Source organism: Elephas maximus, chromosome 2 (assembly GCF_024166365.1).
Source record: "Elephas maximus indicus isolate mEleMax1 chromosome 2, mEleMax1 primary haplotype, whole genome shotgun sequence".
NCBI classification, from domain to species: Eukaryota; Metazoa; Chordata; class Mammalia; order Proboscidea; family Elephantidae; genus Elephas; species Elephas maximus.
The window spans coordinates 233,477,163-233,500,028 of record NC_064820.1 but is presented as its reverse complement, the minus strand read 5'-3'; the positions used below and the strand labels follow the sequence as shown (position 1 = coordinate 233,500,028).

The 22,866-nt window shown below is 45.4% G+C and overlaps 1 protein-coding gene and 1 pseudogene across 1 annotated transcript; one reads left to right on the top strand and one right to left on the bottom strand.

The window, feature by feature from the left end:
- Positions 1-12,570: 12,570 nt before the first annotated feature.
- On the top strand, positions 12,571-14,888 carry LOC126068487 (histone H4-like; annotated as a pseudogene).
- A 4,282-nt stretch (positions 14,889-19,170) lies between these two features.
- On the bottom strand, positions 19,171-22,336 carry LOC126070695 (histone H2A type 3-like). Its single transcript, XM_049875132.1, has 2 exons — positions 21,672-22,336; positions 19,171-19,465 (listed from the first exon to the last, which is right to left on the bottom strand). Exon 1 carries the CDS (start codon positions 22,325-22,327, stop codon positions 21,935-21,937), a length of 393 nt encoding a protein of 130 aa, XP_049731089.1. The 5' UTR covers positions 22,328-22,336; the 3' UTR covers positions 19,171-19,465; positions 21,672-21,934.
- Between the last annotated feature and the right edge of the window lie 530 nt (positions 22,337-22,866).

Below are 22,866 nucleotides of genomic sequence, written 5' to 3'. Positions count from 1 at the left end.
ATTATTGATTTTCTAACCAAAGAACTCCCTTTAGTATTTCCTGTAGTTTTGGTTTGGTGTTTACGAATTCCCTCAACTTGTATTATCTGCAAATGTCTTAATTTCACCTTCATATTTAAGAGACAGTTTTGATGGATATATGATTCTTGGCAGTTTTTTTCCTTCAATTTTTCAAATATGTCATCCCATTGCTTTCTTGCCTGCATGGTTTCTGCTGAGTAGTCCAAGCTTATTCTTATTGGCTCTCCCTTGTAGGTGACTTTTCTTTTATCCCTCACTGCTCTTGTAATTGTCTCTTTATCTTTGGTTTTGGCAAGCTTGATTATAATATGTCTTGGAGGCTTTCTTTTAAGATCTACCTTATGTGGAGTTCGATGAGCTTCTTGGATAGATATCTTCTCATCTTTCATAATATCAGGGAAGTTTTCTGCTAACAAATCTTCAACAATTTTCTCTGTATTTTCTGTTATCCCTCCCTATTCTGGTACTCCAATCACTCATAGGTTATTTCTCTTCATAAAGTCCCACATGATTCTTAAGGTTTCTTCATTTTTTTTTAATTCTTTTTTCTGATTTTCCCTCAAATATATTAGTGACAAGTGATGTATCTTCGAGTTCAGAAATTCTAGCTTCTACTTGCTCAATTCTGCTTCTCTGGCTTTCTATGATCTAATTCTGTAATTTTATTGTTAATCTTCTGAATTTCTGATTTTTTCCAGCTTATTAAACTTTTCATTACGTTCCTGAATAATCTTTCTGATTTCTTCAGTTGTTTTATCTGTGTGTTCCTTGGCTTGTTCTGCGTATTGCCTCATTTCCTTCCTGATGTATTGAAGAGTTCTGTATATTAAACTTTTGTATCCTGCATCTGGTAATTCCAGGAATGCACTTTCATCTAAAAGATCCCTGGATTCTTTGTTTTGAGAGCCTGTTGAGGTGATCATGGCCTGTTTCTTTACGTGACTTGATGTTGACTGTTGTCTCCGAGCCAGCTATAAGTTATTTTATTAGTTTATGCTTGCTTACTGTGTCATAGCTGCTTGCTTTGTTTTGTTTTGATATATCCCTATGGGTTGCTTGAGTGAGCTAGCTTGATTATTTTCACCTTTGGGGCTCTGATGTCCTGTTCCCAGCTGGCTAGAGCTGTTATCAGGTATATCAGTCTAGGAGTCCATTCAGTTTTCTTATATGAATTCAGCCGAGGTTTCCAGGTAGCTGATATCAAGTGTGTGGTACAGGCTCTGTCCTACAGTCTCAGAGGAGCAGGGGTGATTGTCCTATATACCCGTATCTGATTGCAGCAGGGGGTCATGCTCTGAACAAGGCAGGGGGCTGAGAACCGACCCCCAAGTGTCTCTGAGGAAAAGCATCTCTGTTCCCTAGAGTGTGCTGGTGGGTGGGCTCTGCAGAGGGACCATGGGCACCCAAAGTTTTTGTTGTAAGGACTGGGAGGTACCAGTTATCCCTGGGCCCCTGTCGTGGGTGGCTGGGCGACCCAAGTGGAGCCACTAGTCCTTAGGTCCCTGTTGTTGGTAGGTGAGGATCTTGTTTAATAGGCAAAGCAATGTCAAACGTCAAACACCCACCTCTCCACTGCACTGCTGAAATGGTTGCAGTTTGCCAACAAGGGCCTATTCTCCCGAAATAGGCCCACACAGGTCCATGCAGAAGGGATAGGTGCTCAAGGTCCACGGACAGTTTATGCCTGGATAGAAGCCGCTTCTGTCCTGAGCTCCCCCAGTTAATGGAGCTAGCAAATTATCTTTTCCCCTCAGTTGCAAATTTTTTCCTTCCGCAAGGCCGGGAGAACTGCTCCAGGTACTCACCAGGGTCTATCTCAGGCCCAGGGACTCGGCCGCTGAAGCCGGCCTGGGGGTGGGCGGGTGGGGGCGTGGTAAAATATTCGCAGGTACTTAGCTTTTGCGGAGAGCGCCCTTCTCCTCAGGTTCCAGAGGTGTGAGTGGGCTGGGTGGCTGGCTGCTTCTCCCTGAGGAACTTAAGGCCAAACCCTAGTGCCAGCCCATCGCCGCCACTCCAGGAATGGTGCCTGAGGGCTCCCTGTGATTCAGGTCTGGCAACTCCTCTCCGCTTCTGTACAGTCTCTTCCTTCCCCTGCCCCTCAGTTCCTTGTCTAAGCTTGCCTTTGATGCTCAGGGCTCCCAGCTTGTCACAAATATACTCATTTCACTTGTTTTTTCGGGTCTTTGTTTTAAAGAGGGCTCCACGGAAGCGTCTGTCTTTTCCGCCGTCTTGGCTCCGCCTCTAGAAACCATTTTTAATCACATCACAAAGACTAAGGAACAACCACTATTAACATTTCCAAGTATAATCCAGGCTTTTCAATAGATCTATAGATAATTTTTAAAGAAAAATGGGATTGCACTAAATGGTATTTATAATCTCCATGATTCTCTTAGTAACATGTTGCAAACTATACTTACGTTAGTAAATGCCACTCAGCATCTTTTTCATTGTGTAACCCATTAAATGAATTGCTGTGCTCTATTTTTTTTTTTTTTTATTTTTAAAATGCCTCATTATTTGGGCTGTTTTGCTATTATTGCTGTTTTTGTTAGTTGCCGTCGAGTCAGTTATGACTCATAGAGACCCCATGTGTGCAGAGTAGAACTGTTCCATAGGGTTTTCAAAGCTATGATATTTCAGAAGCAGATCACCACGTCTGTCTTCAGAGGCACCTCCAGGTGGGTTTCAACCACCAACCTTTTGATGAATAGTCAAGCACTTAGCCATTTATGCCATATAAACTCGACGGCAGTGGGATAATAAACAAGCAAGTAACCAAATTTTTACACAGCCACAAGATGCTTTCCTTGGTATAAATTCTGTGATATAGATTTTCTGAGCAAACAATTTCATATTTTTAAATTTTGTGCATCCACTTCAGATTGCTTTCTAGGAAAACAATAGGGTGGCAGCCCCACAGTGCCCCTCACAACCTGCCTCTCCACACCACACCAGTACAGGATACATGTGATTTGATCCTTGCCAATTTAACAGTTGAAAAAGTTGAGCATCCCAAGGATGTTTAAATCTGTATTAATTTCATTCCTAATGAGGTCAATTGTATGTGATTATTGCTGTGTTACAGGAGTCCTGGTGGTGCAGCAGTGAAAGAGATTGAGTGCTAACCAAAAGGTTGGCAGTTCGAACCCACTGGCTGCTCCATGGGAGAAAGATGCAGCAGTTTTGGAAACCCTGTGGGGCAGTTCTACTCTGCCCTATAGGGTCGCTATGAGTTGGAATCAACGGCAGTGAGTTTGGTTTTTTGGTTTATTGCCGTATTGCCCATCTGCGGTTTGTGTGCATGCATGCATTTGTGTGTCTTTCGCACCCTTTGATCACCTGGGTTTTGTCTAGTACCCACTGGTGTTGAAAAGCTGTGGGTTATTTCCAGCTTGCATTTGCCTTTTAATGTTGTTTATGATTGTGGTAGGCAAAATAATGGTCCTCCAAAGATGTCCATGTCCTAATCCCCAGAACCTGTGAATATATTATGTAACATGGCAATGGAGAATTAAGGTTGGTAATTACTGACCCTAAAACATGGAGATTATCCTGGGCTATCTGGGTATGCATTATATAATCACAAGGGCCATTAAACGTAGAAGCAGGAGGCAAAAGAGAAGTATCACAGTGATACGATGTGAGGTCAGAAAGATTATAGAAACTGGAAAAACCTCAAGAAAGGACCTGAGCCTCACTGACATCTTAATTTAATCCCAGTGAGACCCATTTCAAACTTTTGACCTCTAGAACCATAAGATAGTAACTTTGTGATTTTTTTTTATCCACTAAGTTTGTGATAGTCTGTTACAGCAGCAACAGGAAACTAATACACAAGAGCTATAATAAGGTTCCGCCTAAACCTGAAATTACAGCTACTACCTGGTCATTTTGAGCCAGCAAGCAAAAAAGGAGGAACATTCTCACAGGAATAATTGGCCCTGACTAACATGAAGAGGGTTGTTGCTACAAAATTGTTATAAAATTGCAGTATATCTGAAACTCGGCAGATTCCTAGAGGAGCCTCTTGCTGCTTTAATGGACAACTATATAGAAAGATGGATGGACGGATGGACGGACGGACGGACGGACGGATGGATGCATGGGCGGCAGATGGATGGATGGACGGATGGGGGATGGGTGGGTGGGCGGGTGGGTGGATGGGTGGATGGCTGGATGCGCAGGTGGATGGGCAGGTGGATGGGTGGATAGACAGACAGGACATAGGCACAGATATACAGTGGCCAGGTTTGGGGGAATTTAGAATAGATGATAGAAAAGGAAAATGATGAACACCAATTGAAAGCTCTGATCTGAGCAAACTGCAGCAACTGGACCAATAAGCTGCATCATGATAAACAAAGAAAAGATTGAAGTTGTCAAGGATTTCATTTTATTGGGATCCACAATCAACACCCATGGAAGCAGCAGTCAAGAAACCAAAAGACGCATTGCATTGGGCAAATCGGCTGCAACAGATCTCTTTAAAGTGCTGAAAAGCAAAGATGTCACCTTGAAGACTAAGGTGCACCTGACCCAAGTTATGGTATTTTCAATCACATCATGTGCGTGTGAAAGCTGGACAATGAATAAGGAAGACAGAAGAAGAATTGATGCCTTTGAATTGCGGTGTTGGCAAAGAATATTGAATATACCATGAACTGCCAAAAGAAGGAACAAACTTGTCTTGGAAGAAGTACAACCAAAATGCTCCTTAGAAGCAAGGATGGGGAGACTGCGTCTTACATACTTTGGACATGTTGTCAGGAGGGATCTGTCCTTGGAGAAGGACATCATGCTTGGTAAAGTATAGGGTCAGCAGAAAAGAGGAAGACCAAAAATGCACTAGCCGCATTTTCATCTTATATTTTATAATAAGGAATGGAATAAGGGAAGAAAACAAAGATATTTGCTATATGTGTGCGTGTGTGTGTGTTAGCCTCATGTGGGTAAAAAGAGGAATACAACTCAGTGCTCTTCCTCAAGGCACTTACAGAGCTGGAGAGGCTGCCAAATTCTGGCCTGCAGCAGTGTGCATTGTAGGGGTGGAGAGAGGAGCACTTGAAGGGCAGAGAAGAGAATGGGCAAAGCTGGAAAATTGGAGGAGAAGGAGAATTTCTGGATGGAGTAGGTGGAGAAAGAAAGAGTGGCTGCAGATTGTTGCAGGGGTTCTCCAGGCCTGGGAGCCAGGCCCGAGCTTCAGAGCCCAGTTGATGGGTTGCTCTCTGTCAGGCTCTTGAACACTTCCATGAATCCACAGGGGCAGTTGGATCAAATTTCACAAAGGAGAGTCACTCCTCCCAACCACCCTACCCTGCAGCAGCCTCTTTCTTTCGTGGGGCCTTTTATTGTTCCTCTCATTGGTCACCATGATGACAGTGCCAGCTATTATGACTCCAGAAAGTGAAAGAGGGGTGCTGGCTTGGTAGTACCCACAAGAGAGTCCAGAGGAGGGGGGCAGCCTGAGCCCCCTACCTCAGTGCCCCTTCGGAGTAGAAACAGTCAAGTGTGGCTTGCTCACGACGGGCCTGGGACCATTCTAAGCCTTCCCATATATTGTCCTAGGCCACAGAGGGCTTGAGTGCTCAAGGAAGCTAGGGATGCTTACACAGTCTGGATGGCCTTCGGATACTGTGCGATGGGCCAATCTTGAGAATAACTCTGCAAGTGTCTTCTGAATATATACGTCTACATTTGTATCTCTTTGTGTGGACATACTGAACGTGGACAGATGCGGGGAGTATTACACTCACCCCTCGGGTCCTTCCACACGTGTTTCCATGATTCCTTGAGTATATGTATTTGGATGCGTGTGTTGCGTGGGCATACGTGCACATGGGGTTGGCTTTCTCCTGCTTTGTTCAATGTAGCAATTTCTGCCTACTTCAGCAAAGTGTATTCTTTGGCTTGTACATACTATGTTTGTCTCAACTGACAGGGCACAGGCAATAAGCCACTCCTTCCCCTTGCCCACATAAACAATTCCCCTTTTTCTTCCTCTTGGATTCCACCTACAAGACGGGTGAAGAGATAGGTTCTCGATGAGAGTGATTGGAAAAATATGGGGACATTTTTACGCAAGAGAGAATGTTCCTACCCACAATGCCCACAGCACTCCTTTTGAAAAACAAGATGTAGCCAAACCCTGCTGTCCCTCAGGAAGCTCAGTATGCTGCTGCTGACTTCCACATGGGCATTTGCATGTCTGGACTGTGGGCTGGTTTGTTTCCTGGAGATCCGGCCATGGTGGTAGCTCACTTAATGACACACCCTTTATTTGCCGCTTCAAGAGTGCGAACGGCTTGGTTTTGGTAGGAGAGAAGATTAGATGAACAAAGCTGGTGAACAAACACAGATATAGGGACAAATGGGTGCAGGCTGAGAAGTGCAAAGAGGCAGAACTAACCTGTAATGTGGAGGAAAAAAGCAGATTAAGAGCGTAGGTGTGGTGTGGTTCCTGTGTGCAGCACCACCTAAACGATGACCCATGGACAACTGCTCCAAGAGATGCCGAGATGTGTTCCACAAAAAAAAAAAAAAGTTCCAAGGTCAAATAACTAAGCTTTTAAAACATTGCGTCCAGCACCTTTAGGAGGTACAGAGCATTAAAGACTCTGAGAAGTCCTGCAATAAAGAAACCAGTTAGCCTTTCTTACGACCAGAGTTTCTAAAATAAACTTGACCACAGAATCCTTTCTTCATGTAATGCCTAATTAACATTTTCTGAAGCTAGTTTTACAGGAGTCCTGCCACGGGAGACATGGCTTTAGCCCACAGGGAGGCCTTTTAACTTTTTGAACATGAAAATGAAGAATCGTACTTGACAGACATCAGGTAGATCTACTAAAAAGCCAGTGCAGTCTGCCAGGAACGAGTCAATGAAGAGTCAGCCTCTAGTGGTGACCATGATGATAGGAAAGAAAAAGAAAGCCAGGAAGCCGATACTAGGGCAAGCATCAAGAAGACCCTTGAAGTAAGCATCAATCAAGCTTATCCTGCGGAAAGCAGACGATTCTGGTACAGAATGAAGGATGGGTTAGAAAGATGGATGCCCTGAGATCATTTCTCTTCTTTTCCAGTTTGCTTGACCATGGTCAAAATATTGTTTTATCCAATATAGACATACAACCCATTTTCTTTTTTCAGTTAATTAAAAAAAAATTTTATTGTGCGTTAAGTGAAAATTTACAAATCAAGTCAGTCTTTCATACAAAAATTTATATACACCTTGCTATATACTCCTATTTACTCTCCCCCTAATGAGACAGCCCACTCCTCTCCACTCTCTATTTTTGTGTCCATTCAGCCAGCTTCTGTTCCCCTCTGTACCTTCTCATCTCCCCTCCAGACAGGAGCTGCCCACATAGTCTCATGTGTCTACTTGATCCAAGAAGCTCACTCCTCACCAGTAACATTAGTCCAGTCCAATTCCTGTCTGAAAGTTGGCTTTGGGAAATGGTTCCTGTTTTGGGCTAACAGAAGGTCTGGGGACCATGACCTCCAGGGTCCTTCTAGTCTCAGACCATTAAGTCTGGTCTTTTTACATGAATTTGAGGTCTGCATCCCATTCCTTTCTGCTTCTCTCAGGGGTTCTCTGTCGTGTTCCCTGTCAGGGCAGTCATTGGTTGTTGCTGAGCACCACCTAGTTCTTCTGGTCTCAGGCTGATGTAGTCTCTGGTTTATGTGGCCCTTTCTGTCTCTTGGGTTCATAATTACCTTGTGTCTTTGGTATTCTCATTCTCCTTTCCTCCAGGTGGGTTGAGACCATACAACCCATTTTGTGTTCTATTTTTGAGCTTATGAACTCCTGTGAACTCCTTCTTATGAATTGCTACGGCCATAACATCTAGTACCAATCCTTTATAACTTCTTTATTATGCTGAGAAACCAAGTACCTTGATCCAAGCGGGATAAACTAAGGACAGAACAAATAAATTTTTAGTTATGTGAGGTTATTTAGAAGGCATTTTTGTTATTTTCAACTTGATAACCAATTGCTTAAAACCTTAATCAAAGCAGTCAAAATAAGGACAGATTTTCAGTAATTTCCCATTGTGGTAGAATTCACACATGGCAAGATTATCTTATTTTAAATAAAGCTTTTATTGAAGTATAACATATTCAGAAAAGGGCAGAATTCATAACTGCAGAGCTCTCTCCATCACTCACCACCTCAAGTAAATAACTATAACCCATCTATTTTATTTCCAATGTATGCAGGCAACTATAAACATTAAATGCAACCTTTATATATTAGTATAGACATGTGTCTTAGTCATCTAGTGCTGTTATAGAGAAATACCACAAGTGGATGACTTTAACAAACAGACATTTATTCTCTCACAGTTTAGGAGGCTGGAAGTCCAAATTCAGGGCACTAACTCCAGGGGAAGGCTTTCTGTCTCTGTAGGCTCTAGGGGAAGGTCCTTGTCATCAATCATCCCCTGGGTCTAGGAGTTTCTCAGTGCAGTGATCCTGGGTCCAAAGGATGAACTCCGCTCCTGGCTTTTTCTTTCTTGGTGATATGAGGTCCCCCTCCTCTCTGCTTGCTTCTGTCTTTTATATCTCAAAAGAGATTGACTCAAAATACAACCTAATCCTGTGGATTGAGTTCTGCTTCATTAACACAGCTGCCTCTAATCCTGCCTCATTAACATCATAGAGGTTAGAATTTACAAGTCATAGGATAATGACATCAGATCACAAAATGGTGGACAACCACACAATACTGGGGATCATGGCCTCGCCAAATCAACACACATTTTGGGGGGGACACGATTCGATCCATAACAACATGTATATAAATATGATGTTTAATTTTATAACATAACACAAATTATGAGTTCATACTCTTCTTCTGCATGCTTGTGATCACTATCAAATCCATATCTTCTCTCACCTGCTCTTCTGCAATCCTCTCCTGGCTGACCTCCCTGTGTCCAGCCATAATCCCCTCAGAGTTTTGCCATCTAGAACGCAGCTCTAATCCTGTCACTTTCTGCCTTGACATGGTTCACCAGTACCCCTGCTGACCACCGATAGAATTAAAGTTCTCCACATGGCCCTGAGAACAATCCCTGTAGTCTGGGTACATCTCCCCGCCACTCTCTTCTTCACAGTTAACTGTTGTTGTTGTTATTAGTTGCTGTAGGATCCAGCTCATTGCAACCTTATGTGTAACAGAATGTAACGTTGCCTGGTCCTGCGCCGTCTCCGTAATCGTTGGTATGTTTGAGTCCATTGTTGTGGCTACTGTGTCAATCTATCTCATTGAAGTTTTCCCTCATTTTTGCTGACGTGATGTTCTTTTCTAGTGACTGGGCTATCCTGATGACATGTCCAGCCAAAGTAAGCTAGAGGAGGTCTCACCATCCTCACTTATGGCTGTATTTCTTCTAAGACTGATTTGCTCATTCTGGTAGTCCATGGTACGTTCACTATTCTTTACCAACACTAGAATTCAGATGTATCTGTTCTTCTGCCTTCCCTTTTCATTGTCCAACTTTTGTGGGGGCTTTTAATTCAGTGGGTCCATGAACTTGTAGGAGAAAAAGTGAAGTTTTCATTTTCACTAACCTGAAGTAGAAATTTAGCATTTCTTCCATTTTGATTGTAGGCAACAAACTATAATAGGGTTAGCAGTACCTGTGAATTTGTTGCCAACAGAAACCACAGAAATTTTCATACATGTTTTAAAATATAGTCCTTGCAGATGCCTAGGGATATCCTTCATAAAAAAAAAATCCTTCATACACATCATTAATTCAAATCATGATGACAATTCAGCCTGGGTACACTGCATGTGTTGTTAATTGCCTTCAAGTCTGTTCCAATTCCTAGTGATCTCGTGTGTGCGGAGTAGAATTCCTCTACAGGGTTTACAAGGCTGTGACCTTTCAGAAGCCAAGTGCCAGGCCTGTCTTCCAAGGAGCCTCCAAGTGGGTTTAAAACGCCAAGTAGCTAAGTAGCTGAGCACCCAGCCTTTTCAGCAACCCAGGGACTCCCACTGAGTGTGACTGCAGTCTTCATGTCTCGTGCTGCTCATGTGATGTAGCTGGCCAAGCAGTGGCAGTGCTGTGTTGACCAACTGGTGAGGTTATATGTTCTCAATTTAAAGGCATGTCTTTGCTTTCCAATGCTGTCTACAACATCCTCTGTCAAGTTTTTTTTTTTTTTTCAAAGAATTTTGCGAATGCTTGGGGAAACACTTAGAACTCTTTGGAAAATTATTTCCTTCTCGATGGCATCAAAGTTATGCCATATATCTGCAATTCTTTTCTTTCTGACTTAGTATTGATGATATCGATGTAGTAAGAGATGAACTCCTTAATATCAGAATGGAAAACTTGTCATAGTTGCAGTCTAACATTTGTAACCGTCAAATCAAAACTGGGCAATCTCCAACATGACATGAGCATTGCCTTATCAAAGATGACCACACAGCTTAATGTTTTCATTCAAGCTAAGCGGCAATAGTTTTCACACTAGCTCTTTAAAAATAAACATCTTAAGTTGCCTACATTTTAAATTTTGCTGAAGATCATTCAAAAACGGCTGCAGCAGTATATCGACAGGGAACTGCCAGAAATTCAGGCCAGTTTCAAAAGAGGATGTGGAACCAGGGATATCATTGCTGATGTCAGATGGATCCTGGCTGAAAGCAGAGACTACCAGAGGATGTTTACCTGTGTTTTATTGACTACGCAAAGGCATTCGACTGTGTGGATCATAACAAATTATGGATAACATTGCGAAGAGTGGGAATTCCAGAACACTTAATTGTGCTCATGAGGAACCTTTACATAGATCAAGAGGCAGTTGTTCGGACAAAACAAGGGGATACTGATTGGTTTAAAGTCAGGAAAAGTGTGCGTCAGGGTTGTAGTCTTTCACCATACCTATTCAATCTGTGTGCTGAGCAAATAATCCGAGAAGCTGGACTATACGAAGAACGGGGCATCAGGATTGGAGGAAGACTCATTAACAACCTGCGTTATGCAGATAACACAATCTTGCTTGCTGAAAGTGAAGAGGACTTGAAGCACTTACTAACAAAGATCAGAGACCACAGCCTTCAGTATGGATTGCACCTCAACACAAAGAAAACAAAAATCCTCACAACTGGACCAATGATAACGGAGAAAAGATTGAAGTTGTCAAAGATTTCATTTTATTTGGATCCACAATCAACAGCCATGGAAGCAGCAGTCAAGAAATCAGAAGACGCAATGCATTGGGTAAATCTGCTGCAAAGGACCTCTTTGAAGTGTTGAAGAGCAAAGATGTCACCTTGAAGTCTAAGGTGCACCTGACCCAAGCCATGGTATTTTCAATCGCATCATATGCATGTGAAAGCTGGACAATGAATAAGGAAGACAGAAGAAGCATCGATGCCTTTGAATTGTGGTGTTGGCGAAGAATATTGGATATACCATGGACTGCCAGAAGAACGAATAAACCTGTCTTGGAAAAAGTACAAGCAGAATGCTCCCTAGAACCAAGGATAGCGAGACTGCGTCTTACATACTTTGGACATGTCATCAGGAGGGATTAGTCCCTGGAGAAGGACATCATGCTTGGCAAAGTACAGGGTCAGCAGAAAAGAGGAAGACCCTCAACAAGGTGGATTGACAGTGTGGCTGCAACAATGGGCTCAAGCATAACAACAATTGTAGGGATGGAGCAGTACCGGGCAGCGTTTCGTTCTGTTGTGCATAGGGACGCTATGAGTCGGAACCGACTGGACGGCACCTAACAACATGTTTTAAATGCATCAGCCTGTTAATTAATGAATTAATAGAAAGCACATATTCTACTATATTGTAAAATCCTCACCAAAAACATATTATTAGTGAAGATGTATTTAAATATAATTGACTCCTTTTGAAATATCATATATTTTAGAGATATTTATATGAAATCTTAAATCTCATATATTTAAGATGCCTAAAGCATCTTAAATACATTTTTTGAAAAACGGTCTGTTGACAAAATAATAATAATAATAAATGGTGTTCTAGGGTAAAAACATCACAAAGTTTAGTAAAGCAAAAAGAAAAGTTTTATTTGGCATATATTCAAAAAGGCAAAGTAGGAAACTGACTAGCATGCTGTCACAGCCAGGTCTGCCCAAGTCCTAGGAACATTACAGAATCATCAGTATATATTAGCATTACAAAAAGACAAAACTATCGAAAGCCTCGCCTTTTCACAGATTGGCTAACTGTTAAATCACCATGATACTACATGTTGAATGCCTTTCTTAACCACTAGTACAGGTTTCAGTAACCACAGAAACCTTGGTGGTGTAGTGGCTAAGAGCTAAGGCTGCTAACCAAGAGGTCCGCAGTTTGAATTCACCAGGCGCTCCTTGGAAACTCTGTGGTGCAGGTCTACTCTGTACTATAGGGTTCCTATGAGTCGAAATCAACTTGACGGCAGTGGGCAGTGGGTTTTCAGTAACCGCAGTCAGGAGGGTCTTCTTTGGTCCAACAAATCCTACTATTCACTAAAAAGGCTAATAAAAAAAAAAAAAGAGTGGAAAGTATGTGGGTCCTTGTCCGTAGTGCTCTGTTTGTAAGTAGTTCATGTGAAAAAAAATTTTTTTTTTTTTTTGTTCATGTGAAAGGTTTTCTAAAATATGTTTTCCAAGATTGTCCTAGCTATTGTCTTTATGCCTCAGGGCCCAGTTGATGTGTCCTTGTGAGTCCAGCTCCAGCTCCAGCTGGGTCACATTCTCTATGCTCAAGGACAGGGAATAATGGCTTAAGTATTATCTCCTAAATTAGTGGGTGAGAAGACTGCACTACTCCACCTGGCAGGTTATAACCCTGGACGTGCAGTGCCCCTCCAAACCGCTGCACCTCCACTCACCTGCTTCTTTTTAGAATGGGGACTCTTCCAGCTTTATTCTCTCAAGGTAGGCTTGAACCTGAAACTGGACCCCTCCTTCTCCGTTCCAGTGACATCCTGCGCACACCTCGGCTGTTGCACTTAAGACAATGTATTCTAGTGATGGCTTTGCTTCCCACTCCCTGGGGCCGGGTGCATTTGTTAAAGAACACGGGATCTGTTGGTTGGTTGCCTGATCGATCCTGGCTTTAGAAAGTCATTCGTTAACAAAAGTGACGCCCGACAAAAATGAGAGTACTATTTCATCTTAAAATTAAGATGTGACGTTAAATATGAGCACAAATTATGTTGATTTTCATTTCTTATCGTCCGTATCGTTTTCCGGTGCACGTTTATTATTTTTCCAAATCGATACAAACTGTTAAAAGCAAAGAACACGCTGTAGTACACTTTTCCTCCAGAGAGGGCGTCCAATATAAGGAGCCAAGAACCATCGGACCTTGTATTGCTGGTTTTCCATTCGGTCCGAGACTGCTGATAAAAACGCGAGCACTGTGTGTGGCTTTGTTTTGCTAAATAGTTGATAGCTAGATTTAGTCGAGGGAAGGACGGCAAAAGTCTGGGAAAAGGTGGTGCCAAACAGCACAGGAAGGTGCTGCAGGATAACATCCAGGGTGTCACAAAGCCGGCTCTCCGCAGTTTGGCGCGCCGCGGCGGCGTTAAGCGCAGTTCTGGTCTCATTTACGGAAAGACGCGGTGTCCTCGAGGCGTTCCCGGAATATGGGATTCGGAACGCTGTGACTTACACGGAGGGAGCACGCCGAGCGCAAGACGGTCACGGCCGTAGACGTGGCCTACGCCTGCAGCGCCGGGGCCGGACGCTCTACGGCTTTGGCGGCTGAGCCGGCAGCTGCCCCGTCCACGGAGCAGTCAGGGCAAAAGGCCCTTTTCAGGGCTGCCCGCTGGTCGCTTAGGAGCTGTAGTGCTTCCAGGGGAGGAGGCGCGCCCCCCGGTATCGAAGCCTTGTGCGCGTTTGGTGCGTGTGGCTACAGACTTCAGGCACGCTGTTGTGCCTGAGCTCTTCTTTGTCTAGTAGTCGTGCTGGGTGATTCTTGGCTGGGTGAGCCGGGTACAGGTTAGAAAAAGTGGCTGCCTATACGGAAATATTGTTTTGCTCTTCATGTAAACAGCTCATCCGACTCGGGTTTTTCCACAAGCGACCTCCAGTCCCCGCCTGTGTTCAGCCGGCTGCCCGGTTCTTTTGTCTGAGCTATGGACCGGACTGGGGTCTTGGCAATGTATATCCAAGCCAAGACGAGCTTGTATTCGTCAATCAGGTTTTGGGTTAACCAATTCAATTATGGTTCCCGTAATAAAACACGAGATTTTACGTTTCAGGTTTTATTTAACCAACAAAAAGAAAAGCAGCGTTTTAGATTAACCGCCGATGCGGAAGCCCGGAGGAAGAGCCCTGGTGGCCGCTGCGGCGCGGGGCCGGGGCGGCAGTCCCTGAGGGCGGGCGGCGGGGTCCCGGCTTCGGCAGCCTGGCTACTCGCCACGAGGAGGAACCCAAGAAGCTGCTGCGCCGCGTGGCCAGAAGGCGGGAGCCGCCACCACCACTGTTCAGTGCAAGTGGAGCGCATGAGATTTAGGTAAACCCAGCGTGAGGAGCAAAAATTAAACCCAAAGACTTTTTAGAGCTAGCTTACCATTTCGTATTAAGAGCATCACCCACAAGAGTCTCTTGTTCTTAGGAGTAGTTTGAAAAAGAGATATTAAATACATATGTGTGTATGTATATGGAGCGCTGGTAGCACAATGGTTAAGCGTTCCACTGCTAACCGAGAGGTCGGCAGCTCGAATCCACCAGCCGCTTTTTGAAAACTGTCTTACAGGTTTGCTGTGAGTCGGAATGGACTCGGCAACGGGTTCGATTCTGGTTTAAATCGTACTGAAATCCAACCACCCGAAAAATCGCTAACGAGAAATGTGTTGTAAATTACAATCGAAATATGGCAGGGGGCGGGGGGGAGGGTAGCGAGGGTGCAAGACGGGCGAAGTCCAGCTGTAGTGTGACAAGCACAAAGCACTTTTTTTTCCTCAAAAAAAAAATTAAAACTTACTTTGGTCTCGATATTACGGTAGTTTTTTACAACAACCAACCAGGAGTCTAGTTTCGAACCAGGGAAGCCAAATCACTTGGATTGGCGAAGGAATCATAAATGGGCTAGTAAGAAAGTCACAATTTATTGAGATATTCGAGATACAGACGCAGTAGAAAACTCCAGATGTGTAGTGAAAGAGACATAGCTAACTCCAGAAATGAGGGAACAGCACCTTTCCTTAGGTCAGATGCATAGTTTTGCAAAACGAACCTTAGGCCAGTGATCTCAGGTTTGTGTTCATTGGTCCTTCCAGGTAAAGGGTGGGCTTTCTCCAACAGCTAGCAGGGAAGAAGGGGAAGTAAAGCCAGCCACAGGTAGCCTGCAGGGAATGTCAGAGATTGGCTCTCGGCTGTATCTACCCTCAGGAGCCCTTATGGGGCAGTGGTTAAGGGCTAGGTTTCAAACTGAGGGGTCAGGGGTTGGGACCCACCAGCTGCTCTCCAGGAGCAAGATGTGGCAGCCTGTTTCTTTAAAGATCAAGGCCTTGGAAACCCTATGGGGCAGTTCTTCTCTGTCCTGTAGGGTCATTATGAGACTCCACGTTGACTGGTATCCACCCGTAATCCGGCACTGGAGAGAAAGGGGAGTTGAGGTGACATTTCCCTTTGCTGAGATGCCTTTGCAACCCCTCTGGCCTGATAATCTGCTGTTTCCCTGGTTACAAAGCCCACCCTTAAGAGCATGCCATCCTGGGTCAGGCGGTGGTGTGTATGGATGGCTGTGTGTTCTAAGCATTTGAAACATGCTTGGGGACGCTGCCAAGTGAGAAACCAGAAATAGGAAGACAGCACCTATAACAAAAATCAAGTGAGTAGTACAGACTGTCTTTGCCATCAGGAATGAGGGTGATCCACAGAGTTCATGTCACCAGAGAGAGGTGCCTGGAAGATGGGGTTCAACTGGGTTAATATTATGTATGAAGCAAGTATTTGGAAATAGGCCTGTGCTGTTCTTTATTCCTGAGACCCCCCTTCCCTTTTCTCCCTTTATCAACACACGGTTTTCTTATTCTTCACTGAAAACTTCCCTGATAATTCTAGACACGAGCCAGCTGCCCAGTGTTTTTCTGAACACCGGAAGTTCCACACTCCACTTGAGATCACACAATGGAAGATAAATTGCTTTTAAAGTCTGCCCACTGCTGAGGAAAGCAGACTTTCATACCTCCCCCATCACACTGTGAGATTGGAAGACGATGACACAGATTATGATTTATGCTCCCAAATGCCCCGATCACAGTGCAGGGACTTATGCAGGGGTTTAGGAAGAGCCTGCTGGGAAGCCTGAGAGCACAAAGACCTTGCCTGGCCGCCAGGTCTCCAGCTTCTTCTCTGCTCTGAGCAGAAACCCAAGAAGCAGCCAAGGGCAGGTTAGCAGTTAACCTACTTTTAAAGACTCCCTAAAAAATCAATTCGCCGAGCAATGCAGGGATTTCCTGACCCTTTAGTTAGCTGTAGGAGCCCTGGTGATGCAGTCGTTAAAGTGACCAGCTGCTTACCCAAAGGTCAGCAGTCCCAAGCCATCAGCAGCTCCACCGGAGAAAGATGTGGCGGTCTGCTTCTGTAGCAGCCGAGCAAGAATCCAGAGATTCCACTACGTCACCAGGGCCCCCGTCACAGTCTAGGAGGCTAGAAGTCCAAATTCAGGGTGCCACCTCCAGGGGAAGACTTTCTATGTCAGCTCCGGGAGAAGGTCTTTGTCATCAGTCTTCCCCTGACCTTGGAGTGTCTCAGTGGAGGGGCCCTGGGCCCAAAGGATGCACTCTGCTCCTGGTTCTACTTTCTTGGTGGTAGGAGGTCCCCTGATCCTCTGCTCCTTTCTCTCTTTTATATCTCAAAGAGGTTGATTCAAAATACAACCTAACCTCGTAGGTGAGTTCTGCTTTATTAACATAACTGCCTCTAATCCTGCCTCAAGAACATCATAGAGGCAGGATTTACAACACACAGGACAATCACATCAGCTGACAAAATGGCAGACAATCATGCTATACTGGGAATCATGGCCTAGACAAATTGACACACATTTTTGGGAGACAGAATTCAATCCATAACGATAATGTCACCCCTCTTTTTGCCTTAACCACCAGTATCACGACCCAGTGAGTTTTCAATGGCTTATTTTTCAGAAGTACATCGCCAGACCTTTCTTGGAGGTGCCTTTGGGTGGACTCAACCTCCAAACTTCTGGTTACCACCAAGTGCAATCACCATTTGCATCACCCAGGTGTTCCTGAGTGTGGGAAGCAGGTATGAAATTCCTGCCTCCATATCCCAGGGTTGAGGTTTACTTCTGCTTGCCCAAACACATTCCCCCACCTCTATTGGTAATATCATTTTCCACTGTCTTCTTGGCAGCAGAATCCAGATTTTGCTTCGGGTAGTAACGCGCTCCGTTCCTGAGATACAGAACGTTGCTAATCCAGTCTTAGCCCCACTCAACTCCGTCTCCACATTGCCACCAGGGGTCCAGGTCAGATGCAAATCTGATGAGATCTCTCTCTGGATTCTTTTTCCATTGTTCCCATCACTTCCAGAAAATGTATTTTATCACTTTAATAAATGTTTATTGATCACCATTTTAGGCAGCAGTGATTCAGTAATGAATAAGAAAGACACAGCTCCTGCCTTCAGGAAGCTAATAGTCAGTAATAATACACATTCATCTCACAAGACACCAAGCACTGTTCCGGGTGAAGATCCTCAAAAGTACAAACCACATTAAATACATACACACAGAAAAACGGAAGCGTCAGCACAGTCCTTTTAACATAGAAACACAGCTGTCATGTTAGGTGGGAAGACCAGGCCAGCACATCCTGTTCTCTCCTGTAGGGCCAAGCACTGGAAGCCTGGAACCAGGAGCCGGTCCACTGTGGCAGTCACAGCAGGGTGATGCCTAGCACAGGGACGGCATCCTGACACAGCAGTACCAGCCCTCTTCCTCGAGACAGTGCTCCTAAAGACAATGGCACATTTTCTGTGCCCCAGGTTGACAATTCTTCTGTTCAACCTTCCTTCAAACAAAAAAACACCCACAAGATTAAGCTTCAGTACACAGAATTAAGACCAACTGGTCACCTGCCAACTCCTCCTCCCTAAGGTTATATATATCCTCCTCAGAGATATTCATCTTCCTCCACTGCTAGCCTGGATCCTGTACCCTGTCTCCCATCTCCCACAGCCCATACGATGGACCTGAGTGCAGCACCATTGCCTCAGCTTACCTTCTGGAGCTCTCGTGTATTCACAGCACACACTCAGGCTACAAACCTTGCTAGACCCTAAGTTTCTGGATGGCGCCCTTCTCATCTTCATTCCCTCAGAGTGGAGCCCAGCCCCCCGCCCCACCCCCTGTTCTGAATGAATGAATGCAACAATCACAAGGGTTTCTTTTTTCCTTTCACTCATTCATTCAGCAAGTATTTATCAAGTGCCTATTATCCACCAGGCATTGTTCTAGGTTTTGGGGATACAACTTTGAACAAGAAACACAAAAAAGTTTTCTCTCATGAAATCTTCCATCTAGTCAGTGGAAACGGTCACGGTAACTGAAATTTTATCAATATGCCTCAGATTTAGCTTCCGGCAGTGAAAGGCAATCTCTTCTCTCAAAATTCCTAGGGTCTCTCAACCCTGAACCTCAGCCTCAAGAGAGTCTGGGGGTAAGCACTGCGGGGAGGAAGGTGTCCCCTGCTTGAAACTGGCAGCCTCCTCTAGTGCGACTAGTCACACACGATGTGGGTGGAGCTTCAGTCCTCTTCCCTCTGCAGCTCCATGCAGCACACAGACCAGACTTTGCTCTTAGGCTGAGCATCCTGGCCACCTTCGCTGCCTGTGCCAGCAAGGCCCCTCCTTCAAGCACCAGTTTCCCAGGCCCCAGCAGAAGTTTTGGCCACACTCCAGAATACCATTTCCATGAAGGAGTCCAAGTAAATGAGGCAGGTGGCTTTAGCCAACCTGAGGGAAGCCAAGTTTGACTGATAGGCAGAAAGTATCTCTTGGACTCTGTGGCTGCTGCTCTTGCTGCCGAATTTTTTGAAGGCTCAGAATGAGTGAGCCCAGCACTTCTTAGAGCTCAGTTTGCAGACAAGCGGCCTGGGGACTGTGTTAAAATATAGATTCTGGATCAGCAGGTCTGGGGTGGATCTTGCATTTCTAACGAGAGCCTGGGTGATGCTGATTCTGCTGGTCTTCAGACCACACTTTGGGTGCCAGGAAATTAGTAGGTATCAGAAAGGAGGTTATTTTTACCTCCTGTTGTTGTTAGTTGCCGTCGAGTCAATTCCAACTCCTGGCAACCCCTGTGTGTGCAGGAGAGATCTGCACCATAGGGTTTTCAAGGCTGTGACCTTTCGGGAGCAGATCGCCAGGCTTGTCTTCCAAGGTGCCTTTGTTGGCTAGTACTAGGGTGCTTAGCTGTACCTAGTTATTAAAACAAAGATGTGTTTTTCCCCATCCAAGTTCACAGACAACTTGAATTAATCCAGGTTAATGACCCATCTTAGAGGTCATCTGGTCCAAGCCCAACATTTTAAAGGAAACTGGGGTGACCTATGGACAAGCTCTGGGCACCTGCTGGAACGTCAGGGCCGTGGGAAGGGCCCCATCACAGTTACCATTCTGCACAGCTGGAACACACAATGCTGCACATTTTTAAATGAAATACAGTACAATACCTTATGTGGAATTTAGAATAATTTTATAAACTTAGGGACGTTACATAGCTATTGGCCACAATTTTAAAAAATGAGATGTGAAGCATCTGGAAACAAAACCAGAAAGGTAGGGTCTCAACTCAGGAAGCCAGAGCCCAAGGGCTGCCCCAGCCCCATCCAGCTGTGTGGCCTTGAGGGCCTCAGGCACTCATCATCAAAATCAGGCCACTGGTCCAACTTGCCTAGTGTGTAAGGGAGTAAAAGGATTCAGTGGGAATATTCATGCACGTGAACACCTAGCACTGCACCCGGCCCACTATTTTAAGTGAAATGACCCCTGACAGCACGCGGGTCAAATCCACAGGAGCTGGGCATCAGGATCTGCCACTTGGGCAAGTCAAACAATATCTCTGAGCTCCACCTTCCACTTCTGTAAAATGGGCGCAAACATCACTTCCCATAGTGTCATTGCAAAGCATGAAATAAATTATATTTGTGAAAGTGTTCTGATAACAATTAAATGCAGTTCATAAGTAAAGCATTGTTCTTCTTGTATTATATGGCTAACAAACAAGCAAAACCAGGGCCAAAGGCAGAAAAAGCCATGTTGTTGTTGTTAGTTGCCATTGAGTCAATTCCAACTCACGGTGACCCCATGTGTGCAGAGTAGAACTGCCCCATAGAGTTTTCAAGGCTGTGACCTTTCAGAAACAAATCACCAGGCCTGTCTTCTGAGGTGCCTCTGGGTGGGTTTGAACTGCCAACCTTTTGGCTGGTAGTCTAGCACTTAACCATCTGTGCCATCCAGGGACTCCTAGAATTAAAAAAAAAAAAAAAAAAAAAAGCCATAGGGGAAGAAGAAATAAAACGAGAAACTGTTTATTTAAAAAAAAAAATTAAAAAAGGTAGCCAAAACCCACCTGGGCAAGGCAGTCTGGCAGCTACAACGGAAGCACACGTTAAGGACCTTTCAGAAACAGTCTAGGTACCTACCTGCACAACACAAAGGGGGATCTCCCCAGAGAGCTGAGCAACCGTAGCTCAAGGTGCCTGGGAGACAGGAAGGCAGCAGGAGGAATGGAACCCTGAAAAGCTTTTCTGCAGGCAGGCTAGCTGCCCTGTGTTCCTAAGTTCTTAGCTAACTCCCAACATGGAGTAACATGTACCTAAAGACCTTTCATCCACTGTCCAAGTTCAGAACTGGCCGGTACAGGTCCCTAAATAAGGGGATGATTCTGAGAAAAGCTGAGATTTGCTTGTCTAGGGCCTGGGGTCAGCAGCACAGGAGGCTACCTGAGTTCTTGCTGTGAAGTTACGACCTTTCTGCACACAAAAATCATCCTGGGAGCTGGAAATTTCCAGCCTAAATTCTCTCTTCCCTGGACTTTGCCTCCATCATCACAACCAGGGCTCACCGACTGTAAAGCCAGTGGACACGGCTGAAATTCCTGGACAGAACACATCTAAGGAGGAGAGAGAGGTGTCAACGGTGCCAACTTCATTTACACCACTGGGTATTCAAAGGATCAAGACCTGCCTGGTTAGGGTTCTGAGTTGTGTGGTTTACAATGCAATGGGGACACCGGCTGCTAACTTAAAGGTCGAAAGTTCAGTCCACCCAGAGGTGCCTTGGAATGAAGGCCTTGTGACCTACATCAGAAAAACCAGTCCTGTGACACACACTGAGGTGGGTGGTCATGAATGGGGGGGTAGACTCCACGGGTAGCTGTTTAAAAAAAAGCAGAATTTTATATCCTAGACTGGGGTGGGGGTGGGAGTTACCAGTGGCAAAGACCTAAGTGAACCAGTGGGAAAACCCTGGCTCAGTCAAGCATTGAGCCAAGATCCTTCCTACCATATGACTCCCGCTCTGGGCAGCAAAGCTCAAGCTAGAATTGAGGGTGATGGACACATCCCTTGAACGGCAATTTAAAAGCAGCCCAGTATAACCACCTTATTCACCCACTACCCACCCGTGCCCACGAAGTCATACAGAGGGCACTGTGGACCAAATCCAAATGGCTTGCTTTGCGTCACCGTTGATTTATCAGTTGTATTTAAGATCAACGAAAATTTAAATCACACAGCCATCTCCACTCACTGACTGCAGTGCAAAGACAGACCACAAAGACAGGGAAGAGAAGAAAATCACCAGCTCTTCTCCTGGCAATTTGAGTGGCTCTGAAAAGAGCCTTTGGTTTCTGGGGCCGGGAGCCCGGACCGCCTGTGAGCCGCCTCACTTGCCCTTGGCCTTGTGGTGGCTCTCGGTCTTCTTGGGCAGCAGCACGGCCTGGATGTTGGGCAGGACGCCGCCCTGCGCGATGGTCACGCGGCCCAACAGCTTGTTGAGCTCCTCGTCGTTGCGGATGGCCAGCTGCAGGTGGCGCGGGATGATGCGCGTCTTCTTGTTGTCGCGGGCCGCGTTGCCCGCCAACTCCAGGATCTCGGCCGTCAGGTACTCGAGCACGGCCGCCAGGTACACCGGCGCGCCGGCCCCGACGCGCTCCGAGTAGTTGCCCTTGCGGAGCAGGCGGTAGACGCGACCCACCGGGAACTGCAGCCCCGCGCGGGACGAGCGGCTCTTGGCCTTGGCGCGCGCTTTGCCTCCCTGCTTTCCTCGCCCGGACATGGCGTCTACACGTTGTGATCCAAAAGACTTGCAACACGGAACCGTGGGGTTTTATACGCCATGTAGAGTGCGCGGCCCAAGCCATGCCATTGGGCAAAGCTATGCATGTCCGAGTCACCAGTGGGAGAAAGGCACTTTGTAGCTTTGTAGCGCCATTGGTTGTTTCTACTGGTGACGAGCCCTGAGGGTTGCGCCAATCAGAAATGACCTTGAAAGTCACGTCATTTACATACAGCCCTGTGATCGCCGCGAGCGTAGATCTGAGTCTCGTGTCTCACTACGTGCACCGTTAGGGGCAAGTGTCCTTGAAAATGACCGTGATGAGTCCAGTTTGGGATTAGTCTTTCCCCTGCATGTCCGAGAATTGCCCTATCGACCCTGCTGGTTTGAAAGCAAAGGAATTAATCTTTCAATTTAGCTGTTGTAGATGCTTTTTTTTTTTAAGCCCCCAATTCATGCTCCATTTTTCATTGAGTTTGTGTTGACGTTTAGTTTTCTTATACGGTTAATGGCCCCGAATACAGCAGGCAGCAAGCCGC

Coding starts and splice junctions, on each gene's coding strand:
- LOC126070695 (XM_049875132.1), bottom strand. CDS start 22,327: ATGTCCGGGCGAGGAAAGCAGGGAGGCAAAGCGCGCGCCAAGGCCAAG.